At 36.2% G+C, this 24,955-nt stretch overlaps 4 protein-coding genes across 31 annotated transcripts in view; 1 reads left to right on the forward strand and 3 right to left on the reverse strand.

The window, feature by feature from the left end:
- Positions 1 to 24,955, reverse strand: part of LOC125801188 (general transcription factor II-I repeat domain-containing protein 2A-like) — a 173,610-nt gene that overhangs the window by 106,082 nt on the left and 42,573 nt on the right. The gene's annotated exons all lie outside the window — the stretch shown is intronic.
- Positions 1 to 24,955, forward strand: part of LOC125801198 (zinc finger protein 585A-like) — a 171,059-nt gene that overhangs the window by 93,046 nt on the left and 53,058 nt on the right. The gene's annotated exons all lie outside the window — the stretch shown is intronic.
- The window catches only part of LOC125801238 (uncharacterized), a 151,099-nt gene that overhangs the window by 45,062 nt on the left and 81,082 nt on the right, over positions 1 to 24,955 (reverse strand). The gene's annotated exons all lie outside the window — the stretch shown is intronic.
- LOC111188496 (NACHT, LRR and PYD domains-containing protein 12) overlaps positions 6,629 to 24,955 on the reverse strand; it is a 233,180-nt gene continuing 214,853 nt past the window's right edge. For 7 of the 28 annotated variants that reach the window (XM_049476928.1, XM_049476926.1, XM_049476938.1 and 4 more), the window contains 3 exons: positions 14,939 to 15,112; positions 13,498 to 13,544; positions 6,634 to 7,467 (listed from right to left, as the gene is read on the reverse strand). In XM_049476928.1, coding sequence (XP_049332885.1) covers positions 6,884 to 7,467; positions 13,498 to 13,544; positions 14,939 to 15,112 — 805 coding nt within the window. In that variant the 3' untranslated portion in view covers positions 6,634 to 6,883. Of the gene's footprint in view, positions 7,468 to 13,497; positions 13,545 to 14,938; positions 15,113 to 24,955 lie in introns of all 28 variants that reach the window. The other 21 variants (XM_049476930.1, XM_049476929.1, XM_049476949.1 and 18 more) reach the window with 10 other exon arrangements.

Raw genomic sequence — 24,955 nt, forward strand, 5'->3', positions numbered from 1 at the left:
TAGGTGCTGACGTCTGGCACAGTGTCTGAATAAGACGAGTAACACCATTGACCGTAATCCTGGGCAAATCCTGCAGTGAGCGAGTGAAAAACGCCATAGCTGCTCTGTTTACTAGCTAGACTGGAAGTGATTAAGCTGGCTGACTCGTAATGCGGAAGAGGGCGTGCATACAGCCTATTGAACAAAAACTGGAATGGATATCATAATTTCATATTTGCTATTTCCAGTGGGAAAATAAAGACAAAACGTGATCTGACCAAAAAGTACCATGACAAAAAGAAAAAGCAATGGAGGAAAAAAAGTCAGACATATTACAGAACTGACATATGCCTGACATATGGGCAAAACACAAAAAAACTACATAAAATGACTAAAAATAAAAGTTTGGTCTTAGTAGGCATACAATGCTGGATGGTGCATTGAATGGTTTCCAATAGTTAAATGAGCTGTTTTACTAATGAAGGTGCTGTAGTCTACATGAAAGATTCTTTTGATATACAAATGTTTGCATTGTAAATGGTCTTAAATAATATGAAATGTTCTTGAAAATAAACATTCTTTTCATAATGTAGCATTGTGTGTAAGTGTAAGCTAATAAGTCTTCCTAAACCCTTAACTGAACTGAACGTAACTGAACTGCTTAACTTTGATTAAAAAAATGCGCATTTTTATCATATATTAGATGTCATATCACATTGCGGTAATGATACATTTTTGTGGACTTCATCTATAAAATGCTAATAAAATATGCAATAATATGGAACAAATGTTCTAAAAATAATATTCATAGTAAGTTTAGACCTTAATCTTATATATATATATATATATATATACACATTATGGATCAATTTTATGAGGTTATTTGAGTATTGACCTATATATTTGAGATCGTACAATGAGAGCGCAACGCGCATGAGAGAGAGACAGAGAGTGCACAAACGAAAGTGCTCGGGGAGAGAGAGAGAGAGAGAGAGAGAGAGAGAGAGAGAGAGCGCTATTTAGTTACAGTTAAAGAAATTTAGAAAAGCCAGGGAGTTATGTTTTTGTCATGATATAGCTGTCCATCAACATAAAGTTTGTCGACGGAGACGACTGCTATTTTCCATTCTTTTATGAGTTCTTTCCTCATGGGTTTTCTGCGTCCGTCAAGGATTTCACGGGGGAACAGGTCGTTAATTCCCAGATCTTATAGTTACTTTTATGACTGAAAAAATGCCACTTGTTTTTAAAAATGTTTTATGGGGTGGTCTGAACAAATACTGACTGAAAGATCCAAATTATTTCACTTAATAATTATTTAATTTATGATTTGTATTTTTTTTACATCAAACAATTTAAAGTAACTATGTAACTTTTACTCAAAGTACATTTTAAATTGGGTACTTTTACTTGAATAGAATTTTAGCAACATAAAGGTACTTTAACTTAATTACAATTTTTCAGTACTTTTTCCACCTCTGAGGATAACAAATCACACATAAGAAAGTGTTTAACGAAAGTCAGAGTATAACAAACAAATACAAGTCTTCTGCAATCGTCTTAAGAATCTCCAACTTGAATGACCATTTGAGATATATCACACATTGATTACAAAATTGTGATGCACGAGCAAAAACAATTTTAGCAAAAGTTAATATGAGCTCAATTCTTTGGTCCACATCAGTGCTAATGCCGTATTCACAGAAATGCTTACTTTTGAGGTTTGGGTTTCATGAATTTGTTAATCTGTGTCAACTGTGTTAAGAAACTTTAGTTTTCTATAGATATTTTTTCAGATTTTGTAGTGTTATTTTGTAAAAAAAGAGACTAATATCAAAGTGCATTATCTTCCTCAGTCTGCTATGTTGTCTTTCTTTCTTGTTTTCTGTCACTCACTCACACATTCTCTTGCTCTGTCTGCAGATTATCTGGTTGTATGATCACAGATAAAGGCTGTTGTTCTCTGGCTTCAGCTCTAATTTCAAACCCCTCCCACCTGAAAGAGCTGGATCTGACCTACAACCACCCAGGAGAGTCAGGAATGAAGCTGCTTTCTGCCAGACTGGAGGATCAACACTGCAAACTGGAGAAACTCGGGTAGGTCTGAACTAATAATTATGTTATCAACTTATTGTAAGGTAAATATTGTTGTACATGTTGTACATATTTGTCACTCTCGATATTGCCTGTTGTGCTCTTTCCTGTGTGTGCGCTGTGCCTCACAGGAAAGCAAAGTGTTGAGAAAGTTAGGGGTTAATGCTGTGACACATTGCATTGTGGGACCTGTAGTAAATCTAGTTGTAGTCACCAGGTAAACATGGTGGATCAGCATATAACCTTCATTCTGTCATTCTGTCTTATTTTTGTTTAAACAGCCACGGTTAATTGTTTATGCTCAAGCTATCTGCACTGAATGCCAAGTACTTTGCTGTAATTCTGTTTTGGCTCATCTTTCTGTTGGTAAAAATAACCAAGGTTTAGGTTTTACTCCAGAACAGGTGGAAAACTTCAGTGATGGAGAGCTGCACAGCTCACCTACGGATCACTAAAAGAGAGCCCTTAATTTCTAAAGAGATCACATTAACGTGATTGACTTGGTTTTTTGGCTTCATTTAACATTTTTGAAGTTTTCTAATGACCAGTGGCATAAAATTATTTTTAAATCATGATAAAATAATTTTTGCACAATAATTCCTTGAAAAATGTATGGTCCAATAAAAACAGTTGTTGTGACAGGAGTACACTCAGGTATTAATATAAATGCAAAAAAACATACTTTAGTAAAGTTTAACTCTTTACTGCAAGCCCACAAGAAACCATTTTGTCTTAGTTAGGAGTTTCTTTCTTATTATTAAATCATTAACACTGATCTTAACTGAGGCGAGTGAGATCCTGCCAGTGTTGGGCACGTTACTTTGAAAAAGTAATTAGTTATAGTTACTCGTTACTTCTCCAAAAAAGTAACTAACGGAGTTACTCCATTATAAAAGTAATTAGTTACCAGTAAAAGTAACTATGGCGTTACTTTTTATTATTCGCCCGTCAAAAAAAAAATCAATTATGCATTTACTATTAGAAAAATAACAAACGAAAATAAACCCAAAATGTTAACAAAAATATAATCTAACGAATTTCAAAAAAATAAAGCGAAATTCTCCACACAACCAAAGAAAATTACTAAAACTTGTAATACTGAAAAAAACGGAAAAACGCGTCTGGGGATGAAATTAAACAAACCAAGCCACACTCAAAGGAAATATGTATATATAAACAAAACAAAATAATGGACAAAAACAACAATCTAACGACCGTTAAAATGGTATTAATATAACAGCTTCACCAAAAGAGAATAGAGCCCAAAGCGTGCACGTTCTGCCCGAGCCCGACTCAACCCGAACCATGAACTGTCATTATGAGCCCGAGCCCGACCCAATACATCTTTTTTCAGGCTGTTTGAATGAGCGAAATAATTAATGTTAATTAACACTGTAACATAAAAGCATAGAACTATTATTTAATTTAAATGATTTTTAAGAACAGCCACACACAGTGCTGCAAGTCAAACGCGGAGGCGTTCACGTGCGCCCAGAGCTACGTGATTACATATTTCATTTTTATTATAGTTTAATTTGATTTTGTTTTTATTTTTCAGTAAGTTTTTTTCAGTTAGTTCAGTATGTTTTTAGGGTGGGCTTGCTAGTTTTTATTAGTTTTTACACATCTCATCAGAGAGATCAAGAAACGTGAGAGAGAGAGAGAGAGAGAGAGAGAGAGATTTGCTTGTTCTGGTATGAGCTACTCACAGGTAAAGGTTCTCACACACTGTATCTCCTGTTTCTCTTTCATCTGCCTGGCGCTCATATTGTAGTCCCATACATAGTTCTGCAGTTTCTCTGTGTTTTCTGTCGTATTTTGCGGATAGTGCGAGCGCTTTACACAAGAACTAACGCCACGGACCAGGTGCCGCGCGCTCGGCACAACACCGCCCGCTGTACAACTCCGCTGTACTACAGCGCTTATAAATAAATTAAACACGAAAATGATGGCCTCACTTCACCACGCCAACCCACAGGCACAGCGACCAGAAGCTCAAGTTTACCGGAAAGAGGAGGGGTTAACCAGGGCAAAGCGAAGTAAAAAAAAAAAAAAGTTCATAGAGCGGCTAAAGTAACGTGGTGTTGGAAATGGTAACGGCGTTATAGTTACAGTCAGAGTAATTAGTTAGATTACTCATTACTGAAAAAAGTAACGGCGTTAGTAACGCCGTTACTCCCAACACTGGCCACTATACTCATTTAGAAAGCCAGTCAATCCTACAGACAAAAATATAATATATCCTACATAATCTAAACAGGATGGGATTTACTCTAAAAGGGTAGTTTAGGTTAGCTTGATTAGCCAGCTTTTTTTTTGTCAATTTTCTGCCTAAATCTTGAGGATATCTATTCAAGCATTACATAAAAAGGTTTCATATTTGATAGGAAACATTACTGAAAATATGAATTTTAATAAAAATAATATTAAAAATATTTAATTAAATCTGCAACTATAGATTAAAAAATATAGAGAATAAAACAATTTACTGAATAAAAAATTAAATCACGCTCTCCTGAACTTCATTTTAAAATCAGTATTTTTGTGAATATAAATAAAAACATTTAATGTCCCCCAAAACTTTTTATAGACATTTTATGTCTGTTTTAAACAAATGATTAAGTGGAGTAGAGAGTGAACAGCTTCTCCAAGTGTCCTGATGAACCGAGTCGCTGCGCTTTCCTCCGAGCGTTAGCGCTGTGATGCTACTCGGCAATGATGCATCAGGAGGAGGCGTGTGCTCGTCTTCTTCACCCTCCTGGTGTTGGAGCATCACTAGTGATAGGGGGAGGAGTCTCAATGAGTGGGTTGGTTAATTGGTTGTGTAAATTGGGAAGAAAATGGGGAAAAAAACTTAATTTAAACTTCAGAGAAAGCCTCTCCACCCACACTGCAGTAGGATGTCCAGGTAACAGCTGACACTGATTTTAATCCTTTAAAGAGAACAGCATCTAATTTTATACATATTAGAGTTTGAGATGCTGCAACATCAATATGCTATGTAAGTAATTATCTTAGAGTATTACATCAAATAGAGTAATGCCATACACAATACTGAATTAAAACTAAAATAACATCATAATGTTGTGCTCTCCGGCAAACATTTTAAAGGCAAGAGTGTAAGAGACTTAGAGACGGATTAAAAACGGATAAAAGTACGAAAAAAATTCACTCACGGCTCCCTTAATCCAACACAAAATTTTCCACGGACCCCCGGCCTCGAAAAAAAAAAAAAATTCCCACCCCTTTCCTCGGCCGGGACGGGCTCAAGAAAATGGTCTGTAAAAGGCGTCTGTTTTTTTTTTTAAAACTCACACTGTTCTTATTTCTCATTAAATATCTACTAGAGACAGATTATATCTGTACAGTATCATTTATTCCACTTCAGTCCTGAATATATGGAGTGCATTATATCTCCTTATGTTGTGCTGCGTGCTCGGACTGCACTGCACGCTCTGACCAATGAGACGTTTTCACCCCAGATTTATTTTTAGTTTTCACCCCGGAATTTCTGCTGCCCCACACCACGGCTTCTCTGCTGCATACGCAAACCAGGAGCGCCGCTACTACGCAAGCCGGCCCAGTGAATTTCTATTTGCCTAAAAACAACAAAAAAAAGTTTGTTCAGAAAGTATTTTATATTGTTAAACACTGTTAATTACATTAGAGTAGAGGAAGGTCATTGTAAATGATGTTACTGTTCTTGGTCTATTTGGGTTTAATGATTGTGCAGTGCATAGCCCTATTACTGATTTTGTGTTTTTGCACTTGGGCTATAAGCTCAATATAAAATAGTTTGTTTCTTTAGAAATTATTTAAAATTTTTAAACCATGTTAAATTATATTAGATTAGAGGACATTCATTCAGACATCATTCTTGTAGTCTAGGCTTTTGTAAGTGATTTAGCCCCTACTGTTGCCACATTACCCCTTACATTTTATTATATAAATCAGTTTTGAAGTGCCTGCAAGTTTTTTTTATCATGTATAACATTACTTTTAATGTCAGACAGAAGCAGCTTAATCATGGCAATACATGGCAGACACTATTAAGATAAGTTTGCTAGCAGGAATAATCTTGTTTTTTTTACACCATCAAGAAATAATACTTACTGCATTTAGATAGTTCCTCGAGCTTGATGTGCCACCATGATATGCTAGTTAAATATCACATATTTGGCACACTGCCTTTGTCTTTTCTACACTCAATTTGAAATGCTTTCAAACAGCTGAGCTTCTCTGAATTTTGCCTCTCTTATACCCCCACTAACCTGAACAGAAATGTTAGAGTGAGGTGGAGCTCTGGAAAGGAAAAAAAACCCCGAATATCCCAATACCAAAATTAAAAACCGAATACCTACTCAACGAGTGAATATCCCAATACCCGAATATTCAGGTCCAGCCCTACTTTAAACTACCCCAACAAATAGCACTTACTAATTACTATGGAAAGGTCAGTGCCGCTGTTAGAGCACCAATTGTGACATTAATTCCAGTAGACACTTTTTTAAATCTAAATTTCATTTAGCAAAACACACAAAAAAACATCAGACTCCTCTTCACCTTTCTTCATTTATTTAGCTTTATTAATATGAACCTAATTTACAATAAAATAAAACAATAATTATCAATAAGTACAGAATAAGTGATAACAGTAGTGAATAAAGATAACAGTAATTAAAATAAAAGTTCTGGAAAAAAATACAAAATCATCTGTATAAAATATTAACAAAGTTATATTTATACACACATTTTCCCTCCTACACACACACACACACACACACACATCGAATCTCTGTTACACACAGGGTTATTCTATCTTACACAGACGCACTGAGGAGCCATAACCAACCCAAAACCCTGCATAGAGGGGCTGAGTGAAGGTGGTGTAGAATGTGTGTAAGTGTGTGTAAGTGTGTGAGGGTGTGTGTGTGTGTGAGGGTGTATCAGAGGAGACTCTGTAGAAGGACAGAGTGCCGGAGGGACAGTCCACATACACTCCTACTCTCCTACAGCCGGAGGGAGGAGTAGAGAGTTCAGTGCTGTTATTATTGTGATGAACAGAGTAACTGTTATCAGAGCAGATCAGACTCCAGGAGTTTATATTTCCTCCAAACCAACAGTCTAATCCTGATCCTTTCCTGCTGATGGTTTTATAACTCAGAGCTACTTCAGCTTCTCCTCCTCCTCCTCCGCTCCACTCAGCCTCCCAGTAACAGCGTCCAGTAACACCAGTAACTCTCTCTCTACTCAGAACCTGCGGATACCAATCAAATCTCTCTGGATGATCAGGATACGACTGCAGCTCCTCTCTACCCTCCACCCTCCTGTTCTCCTCACTCAGAGAGAGATTACACTGCGCTGTGTTCAGATCCAGAGTGAAATCACAGCCGTCTGAACACAAGAACACACACAGAGTGTATTTAGTGTTTAGTGATATATTTAGTGTGTGTGTAGTGTTATATTTAGTGTGTGTAGTGATATATTTAGTGTGTGTAGTGTTATATTTAGTGTGTGTGTGTGTAGTGTTATATTCAGTGTGTGTAGTGTTATATTTAGTGTGTGTAGTGATATATTTAGTGTGTAGTGTTGTTATATTTAGTGTTATATTTAGTGTGTAGTGTTATATTTAGTGTTATATTTAGTGTGTAGTGTTGTTATATTTAGTGTTATATTTAGTGTGTAGTGTTATATTTAGTGTGTGTGTAGTGATATATTTAGTGTGTAGTGTTGTTATATTTAGTGTTATATTTAGTGTGTGTAGTGATATATTTAATGTGTGTAGTGTTATATTTAGTGTTATATTTAGTGTGTAGTGTTATATTTAGTGATATATTTAGTGTGTAGTGTTATATTTAGTGTGTAGTGTTATATTTAGTGATATATTTAGTGTGTAGTGTTATATTTAGTGTGTAGTGTTATATTTAGTGATATATTTAGTGTGTAGTGTTATATTTAGTGTGTGTAGTGTTATATTTAGTGTTATATTTAGTGTGTGTAGTGTTATATTTAGTGTGTAGTGTTATATTCATACCTGTCAAGTTTTGGACTTAAAAATAAGGGATTTTTTCCGCCGCCCCAACAGCCCAAACGAGGGGGAAAAAAAATAATATATATATATATATATTTTTTATTTATTTAATAGATTTAAAATTGAAATTGAAGGGTGCACAAATTTACAAAAAGGACATGGATCAGATATATTCCATAAGTAAATAATAGTCCTAAGGGGCCTACACAATTAATAATCTTTCATTAATACTTCTTTCTATCGTTCAGTCCACTCCTGATCAGTTCAGTTAATTTCAGCCCTCTCCACATTTTCTCTCTCTCTCCAGCTCAACCATCTCTTCTACCCCTTCTAAATAATACATTACATTACATTATAATACATTACCACAATACTTGAGATTTAAACAAATTCTAACAAACCCTAAAACTAGCCCTGAACTAATAGAGTTTGGAAATTATAGGTTTTGGCTGATCAGGCACATCAGGGCAGGGCATTTTATATATATATATATATATATATATATATATATGTATGTAGATTTTTCTCAAACCCTGAATATCTATCTAGCTAATTCTAAAGTTAAGCTAACTGAGTCACAAGCTGTATTTTATTAAACACACAATGGGTTTAATTTATGTTTTGATTCAGAGAAGAGTCTTTTTAACCAGCTATCAGAAACAATCTCATCACAGTTTACATGGTTAATTACCTTTCTTTTAGAAAAATCTCCGTATATCCAGATTATTTTTAACGACAGCTGCTCCGACTAGCTGCCTGAACTCACAGCGAGGGGAGGGGCGGGGCTTCCCGCACACTAAACTGCGCTCCGCAAAACCAGCAAGCTGATTGGCTGTTTCTCCTGAAAGGCGGGACTTTCTCCTTGAACCGGCACCACGATTGGTTAAGAGACACACAGCGGTCAGTGCATTGTCGCCTGTGGCCTATATTTAGTATAATACGGGAAATTTACGGGAAAATACTAATACGGGAGGACGGCGGGAAAGAGGAGTAAAATACGGTAGTTTCCCGGCCAAAACGGGAGACTTGACAGGTATGGTTATATTTAGTGTGTGTAGTGATATATTTAGTGTGTAGTGTTGTTATATTTAGTGTTATATTTAGTGTGTAGTGTTGTTATATTTAGTGTTATATTTAGTGATATATTTAGTGTGTAGTGTTATATTTAGTGATATATTTAGTGTGTAGTGTTGTTATATTTAGTGATATATTTAGTGTTATATTTAGTGATATATTTAGTGTATTTATTAGGGATGCGACGATTCTCTGTATTTTATTGAATCGTTCGGTTTGGTCTGTTTGGTTTGATACACCCGGATGGACGGCGGTATTTGGGTGCGCACTAACAGAGTGAACAAACGCTCTCCCGCTGTACATGCCCCGCCCATGGCCAGGGGGAGGGGCTGCTGAGCGCGTGCTGGGGGACTGCGCCGTCACACTGTGAAGATTCACCAGCAGCTCATATAAGAGAAGAGTAATGTTATTTTATTCTCTATTCTCTTTATTGTTTATGTAAAAACTGGGTTTACAACACTGAATATTAATCAAGCAATCAACCATTATTTACACTGGAGGGGGATCCTCATTTACAATGCAGCTGAGCATTTACAGTTTAAAAGAGATAAAAAATATTTAAAAAATAGAAATAAAAACTGACATTTACTCTAGACGAATAAAATATATACGTAAAAAATTAAAAATAGGACATTTTAAAAAGATCATAAAAAGTAAAGAATTTATATGTTATGAAGAAAAAACAACAGTAGTGAAAATAAAGTAAAATGATAAGAATAATAAGATATTATAAAATTAATATTAATCAACTAAGAACATGGGAATCATGTGGGGAAAATAATATATATATATATATATATATATATATATATATATATATATATATATATATATATATATATATATATGATATAGTTATTTATATAAACTATTTTGATAAATAAAATAATACAAATAAATAAAATAAATAAGTAATATAAAATATAAACTCATTAAAAAAACTAATTGAAAACAACCACAGGCTTTCTGAATAAAAAGCCTGATAGTAATAAAAGTTTCAGTTTCAAAACATGGAAATAGCTCACCAAAACCTCAAGCTATTATTTATATTTGACAATATTTAATTAACTTTTCCGCACTCATCTTATTTTAGTTTTATATTATTTGTAGTGTCGCTCTGAATTCAGCTTCACACTGTGAAAGAGAGAGAGAGAGAGAGAGAGAAAGAGAGAGAGAGAGAGAGAGAGGGGTGAAGTGCATTTTGCCTGATGTCTCTCTTGATTATATGACAGTGGTGTTTTTATATTGAGTTTTATAAAACAATTTTTCTTTAAGAAAACAGAGGTAATCCCACGCCGTGTGCGCTGCCAAACTTCGCTACGTGCGCCTGCAGCTTTTTAGAGCGCTGGACGGAATTTTATTTAATGAATTAATATATTTTATATTTTAATAAATCTGCCCTGGTGATAAGAAACGAACGCTAACATATAGCTTTATATTTCTGTGTATTTCAAATGTTTGTGAAATAAAATAAATTCCTGTTCAGTCCAAGTGCTTTCCTCTTTTAATTTTTTGTTTCTAAAACTCCAGCATTTGAGTGAGAATAAGCATCTGTTAAAATTCTCAAACAGCAGAATGCCTATAACCATTGGCGTAGGAACCGGGGGGGATGGGGGGTGACATGTCCCACCCAATATTAGAAACAGGTGGATTTGTCCCCCCCAAAAATGATATTGTTTCGCTCAGCTCAGCTGTGCTATTAATGAGGAGACAGACCGGACCAATCACGGAGCCGGTTCGGAATTAAGTTCCGCCTCTCAGGAGAAACAGCCAATCAGCTTGCTGTTTTTGCGGCGCGTGGAGGTCTCAGAATCGGCTGCAGCTGATTTTAAGATATGGATATACGGTGATTTTTTTTTTCTAAAAGAAAGGTAACGGTATCTAATCATGTAAACTGTGATGATATGTTTCTGATAGCTGGTTAAAAATACACGTCTCTGAATCAGCACACAGTTTAACCCCACTGTGATTAATAAACTGCAGCTGTGTTAGTGAGCTAGCTTAACTTTGGAATTACCTTGATTGGGAGTCAAGATTAAAGAAAAAAAAAAACTATCTACGTAATGTTCAACTTGCCCTGTACCTGATCAGCTAATCACTATTACATTTTCAAACTGTTTATTAATTTAGGATTGCAGTTAGCTAGAAGCTGGATGTAGAGGATAGACAGAATTTAGTACAACACTGGGTAATGTTGGTAGTTTAAAGCAGTTTCTTAACCCTGATCATCACTGCCCTAAAACTGTGTTTTCCATCAGATCCAACTGATCAGCTAATAAACAATCATTTATTGAGTTTACCTGTTAAAATCTCTTAGCCCCCTGTGGAGCCTAAATTAATCATTATGTATATCCAGCAGTTTATTAGACGCATCATACCACCACTTACTTTATTAAAGTGCCTTTAAACAGAGGAAGCTGTAGAATATGCAGAACAGTGTTAATATGCAGTAGAATATGTAAGAACAGGGTTAAGAAACACTGATCTAACCTGACTTCTGTTCATATGTAGTTCACAGTAAGACCACATGTTCTGACGTTTATATTAACTTCTGCCAAAAATCTCTAGGAAACGTAGTTACATTCTCTCAGTAGAAAGAAGTGTTCTCAGTAAAAAAGATTAAAAGCGCAGGAACCAAAGAAAATGTAAATATACAACAGAATTGACATACAATACATAATAATAATAACAAATACTGTTATATTATTTTAAATATTAGGTGATAACTGATCAGTTTTTGTACTATGTATATAATTCAGACATTGCATGCATAATTTTTTTCTAACAACAGTAAATGTAATGTGGAGTAACATGTTTAGGCTGTAAAATCACCTTTTATTGGATGTAACTAATTATAAACAAAATACAGAAAAAAATGATTATTTGTGATAAAAAATAATTCCACAAATGTTGTTCTAGGAAACTATAGGGTGGGCTTTGGTTCATATTCGCAAATGTGTCCCCCCCAATATCAAGCCCGCTCCTACGCCCTTGCCTATAACTGCTATATTAAGCTACAGTTATTAAGTCTGTGTACTGAACAGAAATTTAAATCCTTATAAATGTCAGATATAAATATAACTAATAATAACTTATAGTTACTGTGCAGATTTTAAGTATATTATATTTTATAGTTGATAGTTTTTTTTATATATTACTTCTATCGCCGTGTTTCTCCACAACCGTGCAACAACCAATCAGACTGTTTTCTGAATTTTCCAGGAGCAAATCAGCTCTGAAGGCAAACGCTGAAGATTTGAGGACTAATTAAACAAAACTTTCTCAGCTGCGTGATCAGGGCCAGTGAACGCTAAACGGAGAAAAGGATATTTGAAGAGGCGCCGTCATCTTATAAATCCACTGTTCGGGACATTTTGGCTTCAGCATTGAGTTTGATAATCAAGGTAAAAGACAGTCAGCAGATAAAGCACAGTGTGATTCAGTTACCTGTTTTTGACTAATGGTAAGAATAAGTGCTCCTTCCATAATAGATATTGTGATTTGAATTAATCTGTGACTTTATTAATTGGCTCTGAACGTGCTGCATGTTGGAGCTAGACAATATTGATATATATCGAAACCGAACCGATACAGTGGCCCAACAACCGCAATACGAACCGAACCGTGGCCACACTGTACCGTTGCATCCCTAATGTGTAGTGTTATATTTAGTGTGTGTAGTGTTATATTTAGTGTGTGTGTAGTGTTATATTTAGTGTGTGTGTAGTGTTATATTTAGTGTGTGTATTTAGTGTGTGTGTGTAGTGTAATGTTTAGTGTGTGTGCAGTGTTATATTTAGTGTGTGTATTTAGTGTGTGTGTGTAGTGTAATGTTTAGTGTGTGTAGTGTTATATTTAGTGTGTAGTGTTATATTTAGTGTGTGTGTAGTGTAATGTTTAGTGTGTGTAGTGTTATATTTAGTGTGTGTGTAGTGTTATATTTAGTGTGTAGTGTTATATTTAGTGTGTGTAGTGTTATGTTTAGTGTGTGTGTAGTGTTATATTTAGTGTGTGTGGTGTTAATTTAGAGTGTGCGTGTGTGTGTAGTGTTAATTGAGTGTGTGTAGTGTTTGTGTGTATTGTGTGTGTGTTTATTGTGTGTACGTAGTGTACGTGTGTAGTGTTTGTATACAGTGTATGTGTGTATGTAGTGTGTTTGTATTGAGTGTATGTATTGTATGTGTATTTGGGTGTGTATTGGGTGTATGTAGTGTGTGTGTGTGTAGTGTTTGTTTTAGTGTATGTGTGTGTGTATGTGTGTATGCGAGTGTGTGTGTGTATTGTTTGTTTGTAGTGTGTGAGAGAGAGAGAGAGCTTACATTTTTTTAATCCAGGTTTGATTCGGATCTTCCCTCCATGTTCCACTCTAAACACACACACACACACACACACACACACATACACAGACACAGATCAGCACAGTGTGAGATTTTTAGAAACTGATTTATAAAGAAATACTTTGCGTGAAAACGAGCGAACATTTGAGAGAGCGGAAATTAGTGACCTCATGTGGTAAAGTACGGAACTGCAATGCACACTGCATAAAATCAGATTAAAAACGGAAGATTAACTTCTCTAAATAAGATAAAATGGCAGTTTCTTGTGGGCTTGCAGGAAAGGGTTAAACTTTACTAAAGTATGTTTTTTGCATTCATATTCATACCTGAGTGTACTCCTGTCACAACAACTGTTTTTATTGGACCATACATTTTTCAAGGAATTGTTGTGCAAAAAGTATTTTATCATGATTTAAAAATTATTTTATGCCACTGGTCATTAGAAAACTTCAAAAATGTTAAATGTAACAAAGGCAACATTTTAAAATAAAGCCAACAAACCAACTCAATCACATTAATCGGATCTCTTTAGAAATTAAGGGCTCTATTTTAGTGATCCGTAGGTGAGCTGTCAGCCGTGCACCATGTATCGTGAAATAAACCAATCACCCTGTCACTTGCCATTCCCTATAAGAGCCAGGTGCGGTCTGACTTTGGCATATTGCTATTTAAATGGCACAGCTGCCTGGACTTTTCCAATGTTTTTCATCCGCGTAGATATATTCAAAATCACCATTGCTGTTTAAACAAGACAGGTGAAGAGCATGAAAATATACTGTTGGTGGGAGTAAGATAGCAATAAGCATCAAGACCACCTTGCACAGGGTGTAGGTTAGGGCCCTATGTGTTCAGAAAGGATTCTGGTTTTGCAGTCACTGATTATTTTTACCATAAAGACATGGGCTGGTTGCTGGGGTGCTTGACTCTCAGTGTGTATAAAGTTAGTGGGGATCAGTTTTTATCTTGTAACTTTTCTCCTGACTCGATGCTCAGGGCAGCTCTCCATCACTGAAGTTTTCACCTGTTCTGGAGTTAAAACTAAACCTTGGTTCTTTTTACCAACAGAAAGATGAGCCAAAACAGAATTACAGTGAAGTACTTGGCATTCAGTGCAGATAGCTTGGGCATAAAACAATTAACAGTGGCTGTGTAAACAAAAATAAGACAGAATGACAGAATGAAGGTTACATGCTGCTCCACCATGTTTACCTGGTGACTACAACTAGATTTACTACAGGTCCCACAATGCAATGTTTCACAGAATTAACCCGTAACTTTCTCAACACTTTGCATTCCTGTGAGGCACAGCGCACACACAGGAAAGAGCACAACAGGCAATATCGAGAGTGACAAAAATGTACAACATGTACAACAATATTTATCTTACAATAAGTTGATAATATAATTATCAGTTCAGACCTACTCGAGTTTCTCCAGTTTGCAGTGTGGATCCTCCAGTCTGTCAGAAAGCAGCTTCACTCCGGACTCTCCTGGGTGGTTGTAGGTCAGATCCAGCTCTTTCAGGTGGGAGGGGTTCGCAATTAGAGCTGAAGCCAGAGAACAACAGCCTTTCTCTGTGATCATACAACCAGATAATCTGCAGACAGAGCAAGAGAATGTGTGAGTGAGTGAGTGACAGAAAACAAGAAAGAAAGAAAGACAACATTGCAGACTGAGGAAGATAAGGCACTTTGATATTAGTAAGTCTCTTTTTTTAAATAACACTTCAAAATCGAAAAAAAAAATAGAAAACTAAACTTTATCGCTTTGACACAGATTAACAAATTCATGAACCCCAAACCTCAACAGTAAGCATCTCTGTGAATACAGCATTAGCATTGATGTGGACCAAATAATTGAGTTCATATTAACTTTTGCTAAAATTGTTTTTGCTCGTGCATCACAATTTTGTAATCAATGTGTGATGTATCTCAAATGTTCATTTAAGCTGGACATTCTTAAGACGATTGCAGAAGACTATTTGTTTGTTTGGTATACTCTGACTTTCGTCAAACACTTTTTTCTTGTGTGATTTGTTATCATCATTGTAAACACCTGAATATTTACACATTTATACATGTAGAATTTCTAGTGATGTCAATCGATAAAAAAATGCAATCCAATTAAACCTACCAAAATGCTGTGATTAATTGCACTCGTTTTTCGTGAGACGGAAGTTTTTATAGTGGGTATATTATGGAGTGAATTTTGTGCCAAAAGTTTATGTTGTGCGACAAACTTTATGTTGATGGACAGCTATATTGTGACAAAAACATAACTCAATGGCTGTTCTAAATTTCTTTAGCTGTAACTAAATAGCGCTCTCTCTCTCTCTCCCCGAGCGCTTTCGTTTGTGCACTCTCTGTTTCTCTCTCATGCGCATTGCTCTCTCGTTGCGCGATCTCTAACATATAGGTCAATACTCAAATAACCTCATAAAATTGATCCATAATGTATATTGTGGCGTGAGGAGGCGGGGGAACCGGGGGTCCACCCCACGCAGGAACGCTCAGCCCTGTCTGTCCCAGCTGGTCTGCATCAGGACTGATTAAACAGCCAGCTGGGACAGGCATATAAACTGAGCCTCAGCCCTCACTCAGAGAGTATTTTCACTGGGGAGCTGAGGGCTGAGGCTGCACAGACTTATATTTAAAATTTAAAAGAAACTACTGAACTCTAAAACCCCACTGTGTCTAAACTTTCCTTTCTCTCTTGTTCTTTCTCTTTCTTCCACTCCCACTTACTCGGGTCATTCTCACAAAATCCGGATTCAGAGGACATTCAGTATGGCTGTTCTAAATTTCTTTAACTGTAACTAAATAGCGTTCTCTCTCCCCCCGAGCGCTTTCATTTGTGCACTATCTGTCTCTCTCTCATGCGCGTTGCGCTCTCGTTGCACGATCTTTTGAGTTTATTCTGGGTGTGGTGGAGGACCTTTAAACCAATAAAAGGTTCCTTTTACTGTGCTTCCTCCTTCCGGGTCACAGTGATCACGCCCCTAACCCCAGGGGCGAATCACAATATATATATTTCCCCTAAACTTTCCTTTTTCTCTCGTTCTTTCTCTGTCTTCCACTCCCACTTACTCGGGTCATTCTCACAAAATCCTGATTCAGAGGACATCCAGTATGAAAATTTGCAAAATGCATTTAACGACAAATTTCCTTTTGAGGATTTAAGATTAAGGTCTAAACTTACTATGAATATTATTTTCAGAACATTTGTTCCATTTTATTGCATATTTTATTAGCATTTTATAGATGAAGTCCACAAAAATGTATCATTACCGCAATGTGATATGACATCAAATATATGATAAAAATGCAATTTTTTTTATCAAAGTTAAGCAGTTCAGTTCATTTACAGTTAAGCAAGGGTTTAAGACTGATTAGCTTACACTTACACACAATGCTACATTATGAAAAGAATGTTGATTTTCAAGAACATTTCATATTATTTAAGACAATTTACAATGCAAACATTTGCATATCAAAAGAATCTTTCATGTAGACTATAGCACCTTCATTAATAAAACAGCTCACTTGACTATTGGAAACCATTCAGCAAATGTCAAAGAAAGACCTCTCAGAAACTCTGAAATCTTTTCTATCTTTATGCACCATCCAGCATTGTATGCCTACTAAGACCAAACTTTTATTTTTAGTCATTTACGTAGTTTTTTTTTGTGTTTTGCCCATATGTCAGGCATATGTCAGTGCTGTAATATCTGGCTGACTTTTTTTCCTCCATTGCTTTTTCTTTTTGTCATGGTACTTTTTGGTCAGATCACGTGTTGTCTGTATTTTCCCACTGGAAATAGCAAATATGAAATTATGATATCCATTCCAGTTTTTGTTCAATTCCATAGAATGGACTGTACACAAATAATATCATGTGAAAGTAACTCCAGCTGGAACAACTGTCTGTGTCGTTGAGTATGTGTGTGTGTTTTTCTAAATGTTGTAATTCTTGCTGTAAATGTTCTCCCTAAACTTTGACAGCCTTGCTTTTGCTGCTGCCTTTCTTTCCTCAATAGCTACCTGCCTGTAAACAAATACACATCGCATATTACAATAAAATATATCAAAGATGGAAAAAAGCTCTCTGGTTATGTGGTCTAACATCTAATTCTGTGTACGGAATTAGATTTAGTGTCAGGCCAGATAAGACGGAACATTAGTGACCTCTACTGGTGGTTTGCAATAGCTAAGTTAGAATGGTCTACTGGAGAAAATGTTCAGGGTAACGCTCATGTTATGACAATCAGGAAGTAAAAAAGGCATCTGTATTATGCTTCCTAATCAAATTCTCATTACCAAAACAGTTCATCTCATTACCGCAACAGGTATTGAAATGTAGCGGTAAGTGAGAATTCGGTTGGAGGATGAGTGACTTTAAACTTTTATGCTAACTGTAAAGGCACCATGAGGGCTAGATAAATTTTCACATACAGTGTCCATTTAGACCTTAATATACTATATTATAATCAAAAATACAGACTGTAACTTCAAACTGTAGGCTCAAAACTTATATCAATATATCGGTAATGACAATGAAAAAGTCGTGCAGACAAGTTGATGAGCAATCTTTTAACTTTTATCCAGAAACATATGAGAAGAACTGCTTACATGGTAGCCATCTTGAGTGTCATGGCCAATGTCTTCCCTAATGTTGAAAACGCCTTGAAAATGTAAGTTCCTTGTGGATTTAAACAATGATTGAAAATTGTTGCGGAGGATGAGAAAATTAGTGTTGGACACATTCCTTTTCTTTATTAATTTTATTGTTTTTACTTTTCAATGTAAAATCGTTTATGTTTATTTACTAAAAGTGTTTATAGTATGAAATGCATTTAAGTATTTTGTTTTAAATGTTTAAATATTAAAATTTCCAAACAATGTACTGAAATTCTGATATGGACATGTTGAGGAAATGAGAATTTTACTCTAAAATGTAAAAAAATTACAAAAATGATATTTATAATGTTCATTTTTAAACATGTGCAAGATAGACCAAAGGACGTTGTTTATGATTCTATATTTTTTATTTTGTTAATATTTACTTGTTTATTAAAATTCCTCATGCCACCTCATCCATCCATCCATCCATTACGCACAAATACACACGCACCCGCAAATATACTAATGCACGCACATTAATCCGTTCACAAAATCCCATAAAAATCACAAGAAACCACTTAGGAATAACTTAATGCATGCAACGTCTCAATGTGATAACATGTATGTCACACCAAATCCAACACTTTTTATCTTATGTTATGTCTCTTCTACTTTGTTTGCATTTAATCACTCCTTTCTGTATCTCTTGCACCAACCTCTATTTTATTACTACTATATATCCCAGATCCGAAAAATGCATTTTTGTTTATACTCCATCCCCCAAACACCAGAAAATATCCTCAAACATCTGCACATTCATATCATATAATTGATAAACATTATTAATCCGTACATCACAACATGTCTGCACTTAAATTTATAAACTAGAACATACGTGGTATCGGGACACAGATTAAGCAAGTCAAGGTACTAAACCATCTCACTTCACTAAAGGCAGACATTTGTTTACTACAAGAAACACATCTATCAGAAACAAATCATCATAAGCTCAGATCACCACAATTCACCCATATATTCTCAGCCTACTATAACTCCAAACAAAGAGGAGTATCAATACTAATAAACCAAAAAATCCCCTTCACACATAACACCACTATATCAGACACAGGTAGATACATCATAATTAACATCAACATCAGCAACACACCCTTAACAATAGCAAGTTTTTATGGCCCCAACATTTATAACCCATCTTTCTTTCATGAGTTTTTCAACCATATAAACAATATATCAGATTCCACAATTATAATTGGAGGTGACTTTAATTCAATCATTGACCCATGTATAGACAGATTAACTATGGCACACAATACATACCTCGTTACTTACAGACCCAGAATTTGACAGCTACATTAAAAAGAATGGACATCTTTCCTAGAAATAAATGATGCTCCAGAAACCACACCAACAATACTATGGGAAACTGGGAAAGCAGTACTAAGAGGCAAAATCATCTCTTACTCTTCCTGTAAGAAGAAGAAAAATACAGAAAATGAGTCTAATCTACAACATCAGGGAATTGTCAAATGAAATGATAAAAAAAAAACATCAGATAAAATTAAAAAAAAGAGTTAAAAGAATGTGAATCACAGTATAATGAACTTATAAAAAGAGGACTAAAGTTTTAATGCAACGACTAAGATATAAACAATTTAATCACAACAACAAATCTGGTAAATTCTTAGCTAACCAAGTAAAACATAAAGAAAAAAACAACAATCCCATCAATCAAATATGAGACCGGACTAATCAGCCAAACATGAAATAAAATTAATCAAGTATTTGGGAAATTCTATAAAAATCTATTGTCACCAGAACACGATCCAGACCCAATAGATATTCCCACTTTCCTCAATAATATACACCTACCCAAACTAACTGAAGAACAAAAAAGCATATTAGAAAAGCCAATAACATCAGAAGAACTCCATAAAGCCCTCCGTAAGATGCCTAATAACAAAGCACCAGGACCAGATGGCTTTCCCGCAGAAGACTACTCAATCTGATACATCACACAACAGTCCATAAGTCAAAAACTGCAATAGTCACTTTAGATGCAGAGAAGGCTTTCGATAAGGTTAATTGGAAATTCCTTTTCACTACACTACATTAACTAGGTTTTGGAGAATCATTTATAGATTGGATTAAAACTCTCTACACTTCACCCAAATGTTACCAGATTTGGGTTCATGTCCCTTTAAGCAATGTATGTTAAGCGCACTATATTCTGTTTAGATCAGTTTGGCGGAGGCAGCGGCAGGGTGTGTTGAGGAGAAAATTAGGGTTAGGTGGCTGCTGCTTCGTCTCTCTCTCTCTCTCCGCCTCGTGTTAGACCAGTTACATCTACGGCTCTCCCCTCTGTTCTCTGAATGCTAGCTACCTTTCTTTTGGAGTGTTTGGAACTGTTAATAAATGAGAGAAGCGCTTGGGAACTCACCCTAGACTCCTGTGACTCTTCCTGAAAGAAACCGAGTGCGGTTAAAGTGGGTATCACCCTAGAGCAGTTGACTCTAGCCCAAGGAACTGCGGGTTCCACTGGTTCCCGTCTACGGCCGGGAGAAACAACTGCCAGGAGAAGAAAGGTGACACAAAGCCACAGTAAATACTAACGGACTAATATCACAGAATTTCACACTGCACAGAGGAACTAGGCAAGGATGCCCACTCTCTCCTCTGCTGTTCTCTATTTTCATAGAACCATTAGCAGCAGCTATACAACAATGCCCAAATATCAAAAGGTATCCATACCCACACTACCGAACAAAAAATCAGCCTTTATGCAGATGATATTCTACTATTTCTACACAAATAATTAAAACATTCTCTAAAATCTCAGATTATTCCATTAACTGGTCTAAATCCACCGTTCTACCATTTAACATGAACTTATCAGACACAGCAGTTCAATCACTCATTGTGTCCCATACTCACAACCACAACCACCCAGAATCAAATTAACCACATTACAAAAACAAAGAACTCAGGGAGGCCTAGAAGCTCCAAATTTCCAACAATACCTCTCTGCAAACCAATTAAAGTACATTATTAAATGGATAAAACCAAATCAAACTGATGAAATATGGAGAAAAGTAGAACAAACATCAATTAATGAAATACAAATCTCAGACTTACCATTTATTAGCACAACAATCAATCGCCACCCTTGTTTCAAAAATCCAATTATATCTACGACTCTGACAGCTTGGTGGAAAATTCACAAGAACACAAACACTAGACGTGCACCCATTAAATACTCACCCATATGGCACAACCCCGACTTCCTGCAACCAAAAAAACCCAAAACTACAAAAATGGAAAGAAAAAGGTATTACACATTTACACCACGTTCTACACAACAATAACTCGGCTACTTTCTCACATCTAAGCCAGAAATATAGCATTGAGAGGAACAAGTTTTTGGAATATCTCCAACTTAGATCTATGTTAAACTCAAAAATCAAAGATTACGCATTACTAGAACTTAGCCCACCAATTTCAGAATTCTTTAATATCTCTTCCTTAGACAAAATTCTATCAAAAATATATAGGCTTTTATTCAAATTAGACCAAACAGTCGCTATCCCAATAAAAAAATGGGAAGAAGATATCTTAATTACCCCCAATGCTGATTTCTGGAGAAACATTATGGAAAACACATTCACCATGACTAACAATACTAACCTCCACCTTATACAATATAAAGTAATTCACAGGGTACACTACACGAAGCAAAAGTTACATAAAATGGGACTAGTAGATTCAGAAATCTGCATACACTGCTCACTAAACACTCCAGACAAATACATACATGCTCTATGGTACTGCCCACCAATCAAACACTTCTGGCAGCTTGTTATAACTCGGCTAACTCCACTATTTAAACAGCCAATCTCTCCATCCCCATCACTCTGCCTGCTTAACACATGAACCACAAACCTAAACCAGGAGGAAAGCAGAGCACTTTTGGTGGTGCTAACCATCGCCAAAAAAACAATTCTCACAAACTGGAAATCAAGGACAAAAATCACCATCAGTCAATGGGAAAACTAACTCACAGAACACATAGAAATGGAAAAAATATCTGCATCTCTCAGAACTCATGAACACATAAAAACCTGGTCAGCATTAAACAACCTCCTACATCAGTGACTCCATCAGTCTTTAACAGAAAACCTACACACATCCATTATAAATCTACTTTTTTTTCCTGTTCCAAGGGGGGGGGGGGCACAACATACAGCACGTAGGCGTAAATGTTGACACATTATTCAAACATTTTTATAGTCTGTGTATGACCTTATTGTCATATTTTAGATAATGTTTTTTTATTTTTGCCTTATGTCTACAGTGTTATTCACGAAAACACAGATCATTTCCATCTTGGTATGGAAACTGTCCATGTTCGATTCTAGCTGTAAAAACGAATACCAGCGTATGCAGTTAGAAATGCAAATGAGAAGGAAGCACTAAGAGGAAGAATACAAGAACTGGAACACCATAAAAGTAATTTTATGCAGTGTTTTTTTTTGTAAACATGAGGAATGAATATGCACGAGCCCGACCCGACGACCCAATTAAAACAGTTTAAATGAGCAAAATCTGTTCAGAATGATGTTGAAGAAGACCTATTATTTAAAAAAATAAACTGTATTAAGAACAGATTTCCAAAAGATTAAAACACCAACAATGCGAAATGATCCACAAAAATGATATCTGAATGACCTTCCTCTAATCTAATATCATTTAACATGGTTCAGGAATATAAATTACTTTCTTAACAAACGAACATTTTAATATTTAGCAAATAGCCTGGGCAAAAACACAAAAAATGGCTGTTCCCAGCACACTCATTAAACCAAAATAACAATAACAATAATTTATAATTAATTTATTTTTAATAACTTAATAATTATTATAATTTATAAATATATAATTAACAATATATAAGAATATAAAATACTTTCAGAACAAAAGATTTTTTATTTTATTTTAAGCATATAGCCTTATTTTATAGCCTTTATTTTAACCGTATAGCACTCTGCACTTAACTCTACGAACGTGTTGTTTCTATCAACAATTAACTTGTATTAGCTCCATACCACTGACTGTCCTTGCATTGGACCAAATTTAGCTTCAGAGGGCTCCATTTTGTTGGCTATTTAGCTACACAAAGCTCTGTAAGACAAGTGCGTAATGCGAAGTGGAGGAGCGCATGTGTGAGTACAGGTCGGGAATCGGGTCAGACTCGGGCTGATAATCTAAATTCTACTGCTGTGGAAGCTCGAATGAAGCTCTGAGAATCATTTATTTTAATTTTTGCAAATTCTGAAGACATCGCGATTAGAAAGCCTACTGCCTGCTGACCTGCAGCGTCGGAAAGCGGAGACGCCTCTGTTTACCAGCCGTAACTATAAAATAAAACATTAAAATGTGCACAGTAACTATTAGTGAAAGGACAAATAGAACATTTGTTTAAAACAATAAACTTAGGTTCCTTACTGTATTAAATCTTTTTGCAACATAGTGACAGTGCCACAATAATGAATGAAGAATTTCTAGCATGGTTAACTAATCCTGAATTCATTTCTTAAAACTGGAAAACACTCATCAATGTAACACAGCCACAAGGTTTTTTTTCCCATTTTCTCTCCAATTTACACGGCCAATTACCCAACCCACTCATTAGGACTCCCCCTATCCCTAGTGATGCCCCAACACACCAGGAGGGTGAAGACTAACACATGCTTCCTCCGATACATGTGAAGTCAGCCACCGCTTCTTTTCGAGCTGCTGCTGATGCAGCATTGCCAAGCAGCATCACAGTGCGCTTGAAGGAAAGCGCAGCGGCTCGGCTCCGGTACATCAGCTCACAGATGCCCTGTGCTACAGACATCACCCTTGGAGTGATGTGGGGAGAGAGCACCATCTACCCACCCAGAGGGAGCAGAGCCAATTTTGCTCCTTCTGAGCACCGACAGCTTGATGGCAAAGCTGCATGAGTGGGGGTTCGAACCTGCGACCTCCTGAGCCACAAGGTTTTTAACTGTACCGCGGAGTTCAACTACTGTCGCTCGGAGCTTTTTAACTGTACCGCGGAGTTCACCTACTGTCGCGCAGAGCTTTTTAACTGTACCGTGGAGTTCACCTACTGTCGCGCGGAGCTTTTTAACTGTACCGCGGAACTCACCTACTGTCACGCGTGTCACCTTTTTTCTCCTGGCAGTTGTTTCTCCCGGCCGTGGACGGGAACCAGTGGAACTTGTAGTTCTTTGGGCTAGAGATAACTGCTCTAGGTTGATACCCACTTTTACTTCACTTGGTTTTCTTTCAAAGCAAGTCACAGGAGTCCAGGGTGAGTTCCCAAGCACTTCTTTCATTTATTAGCAGTTCTAAGCACTCAAACATAAACGTAGCTAGCATTCAGAGAACAGAGGGGAGAGCCGTGGATGTTAACTCACCTAACACGAGGCGGAGAAAGCAGCAGCCACCTAACCCTAATTTGCTCCTAATCACACACTGCCGCTGCCTCCGCCAAACTGATCTAAACAAAATATAGTGCGCTTCACATACATTTTTTAAAGGCACCTGAACCCCAATCTTGTAACACGAGGATCTTTTTAACTGTATCGCGGAGCTCACTTATTGTTGAGCAGAGGTTTTTTTTGTTTTTTTTCCTTTTCAGAGCCACGCTACGCCAGATTTCTGGTGCGGCACCGGAACGGTATCACCCCTGTATCTATAACCACATCATCCATATATCAACACTACATGAATGTTCCTACACACACACACACACACAC

The sequence above is a fragment of the Astyanax mexicanus genome, chromosome 4 (genome assembly GCF_023375975.1).
Source record: "Astyanax mexicanus isolate ESR-SI-001 chromosome 4, AstMex3_surface, whole genome shotgun sequence".
Lineage (NCBI taxonomy): Eukaryota > Metazoa > Chordata > Actinopteri > Characiformes > Acestrorhamphidae > Astyanax > Astyanax mexicanus.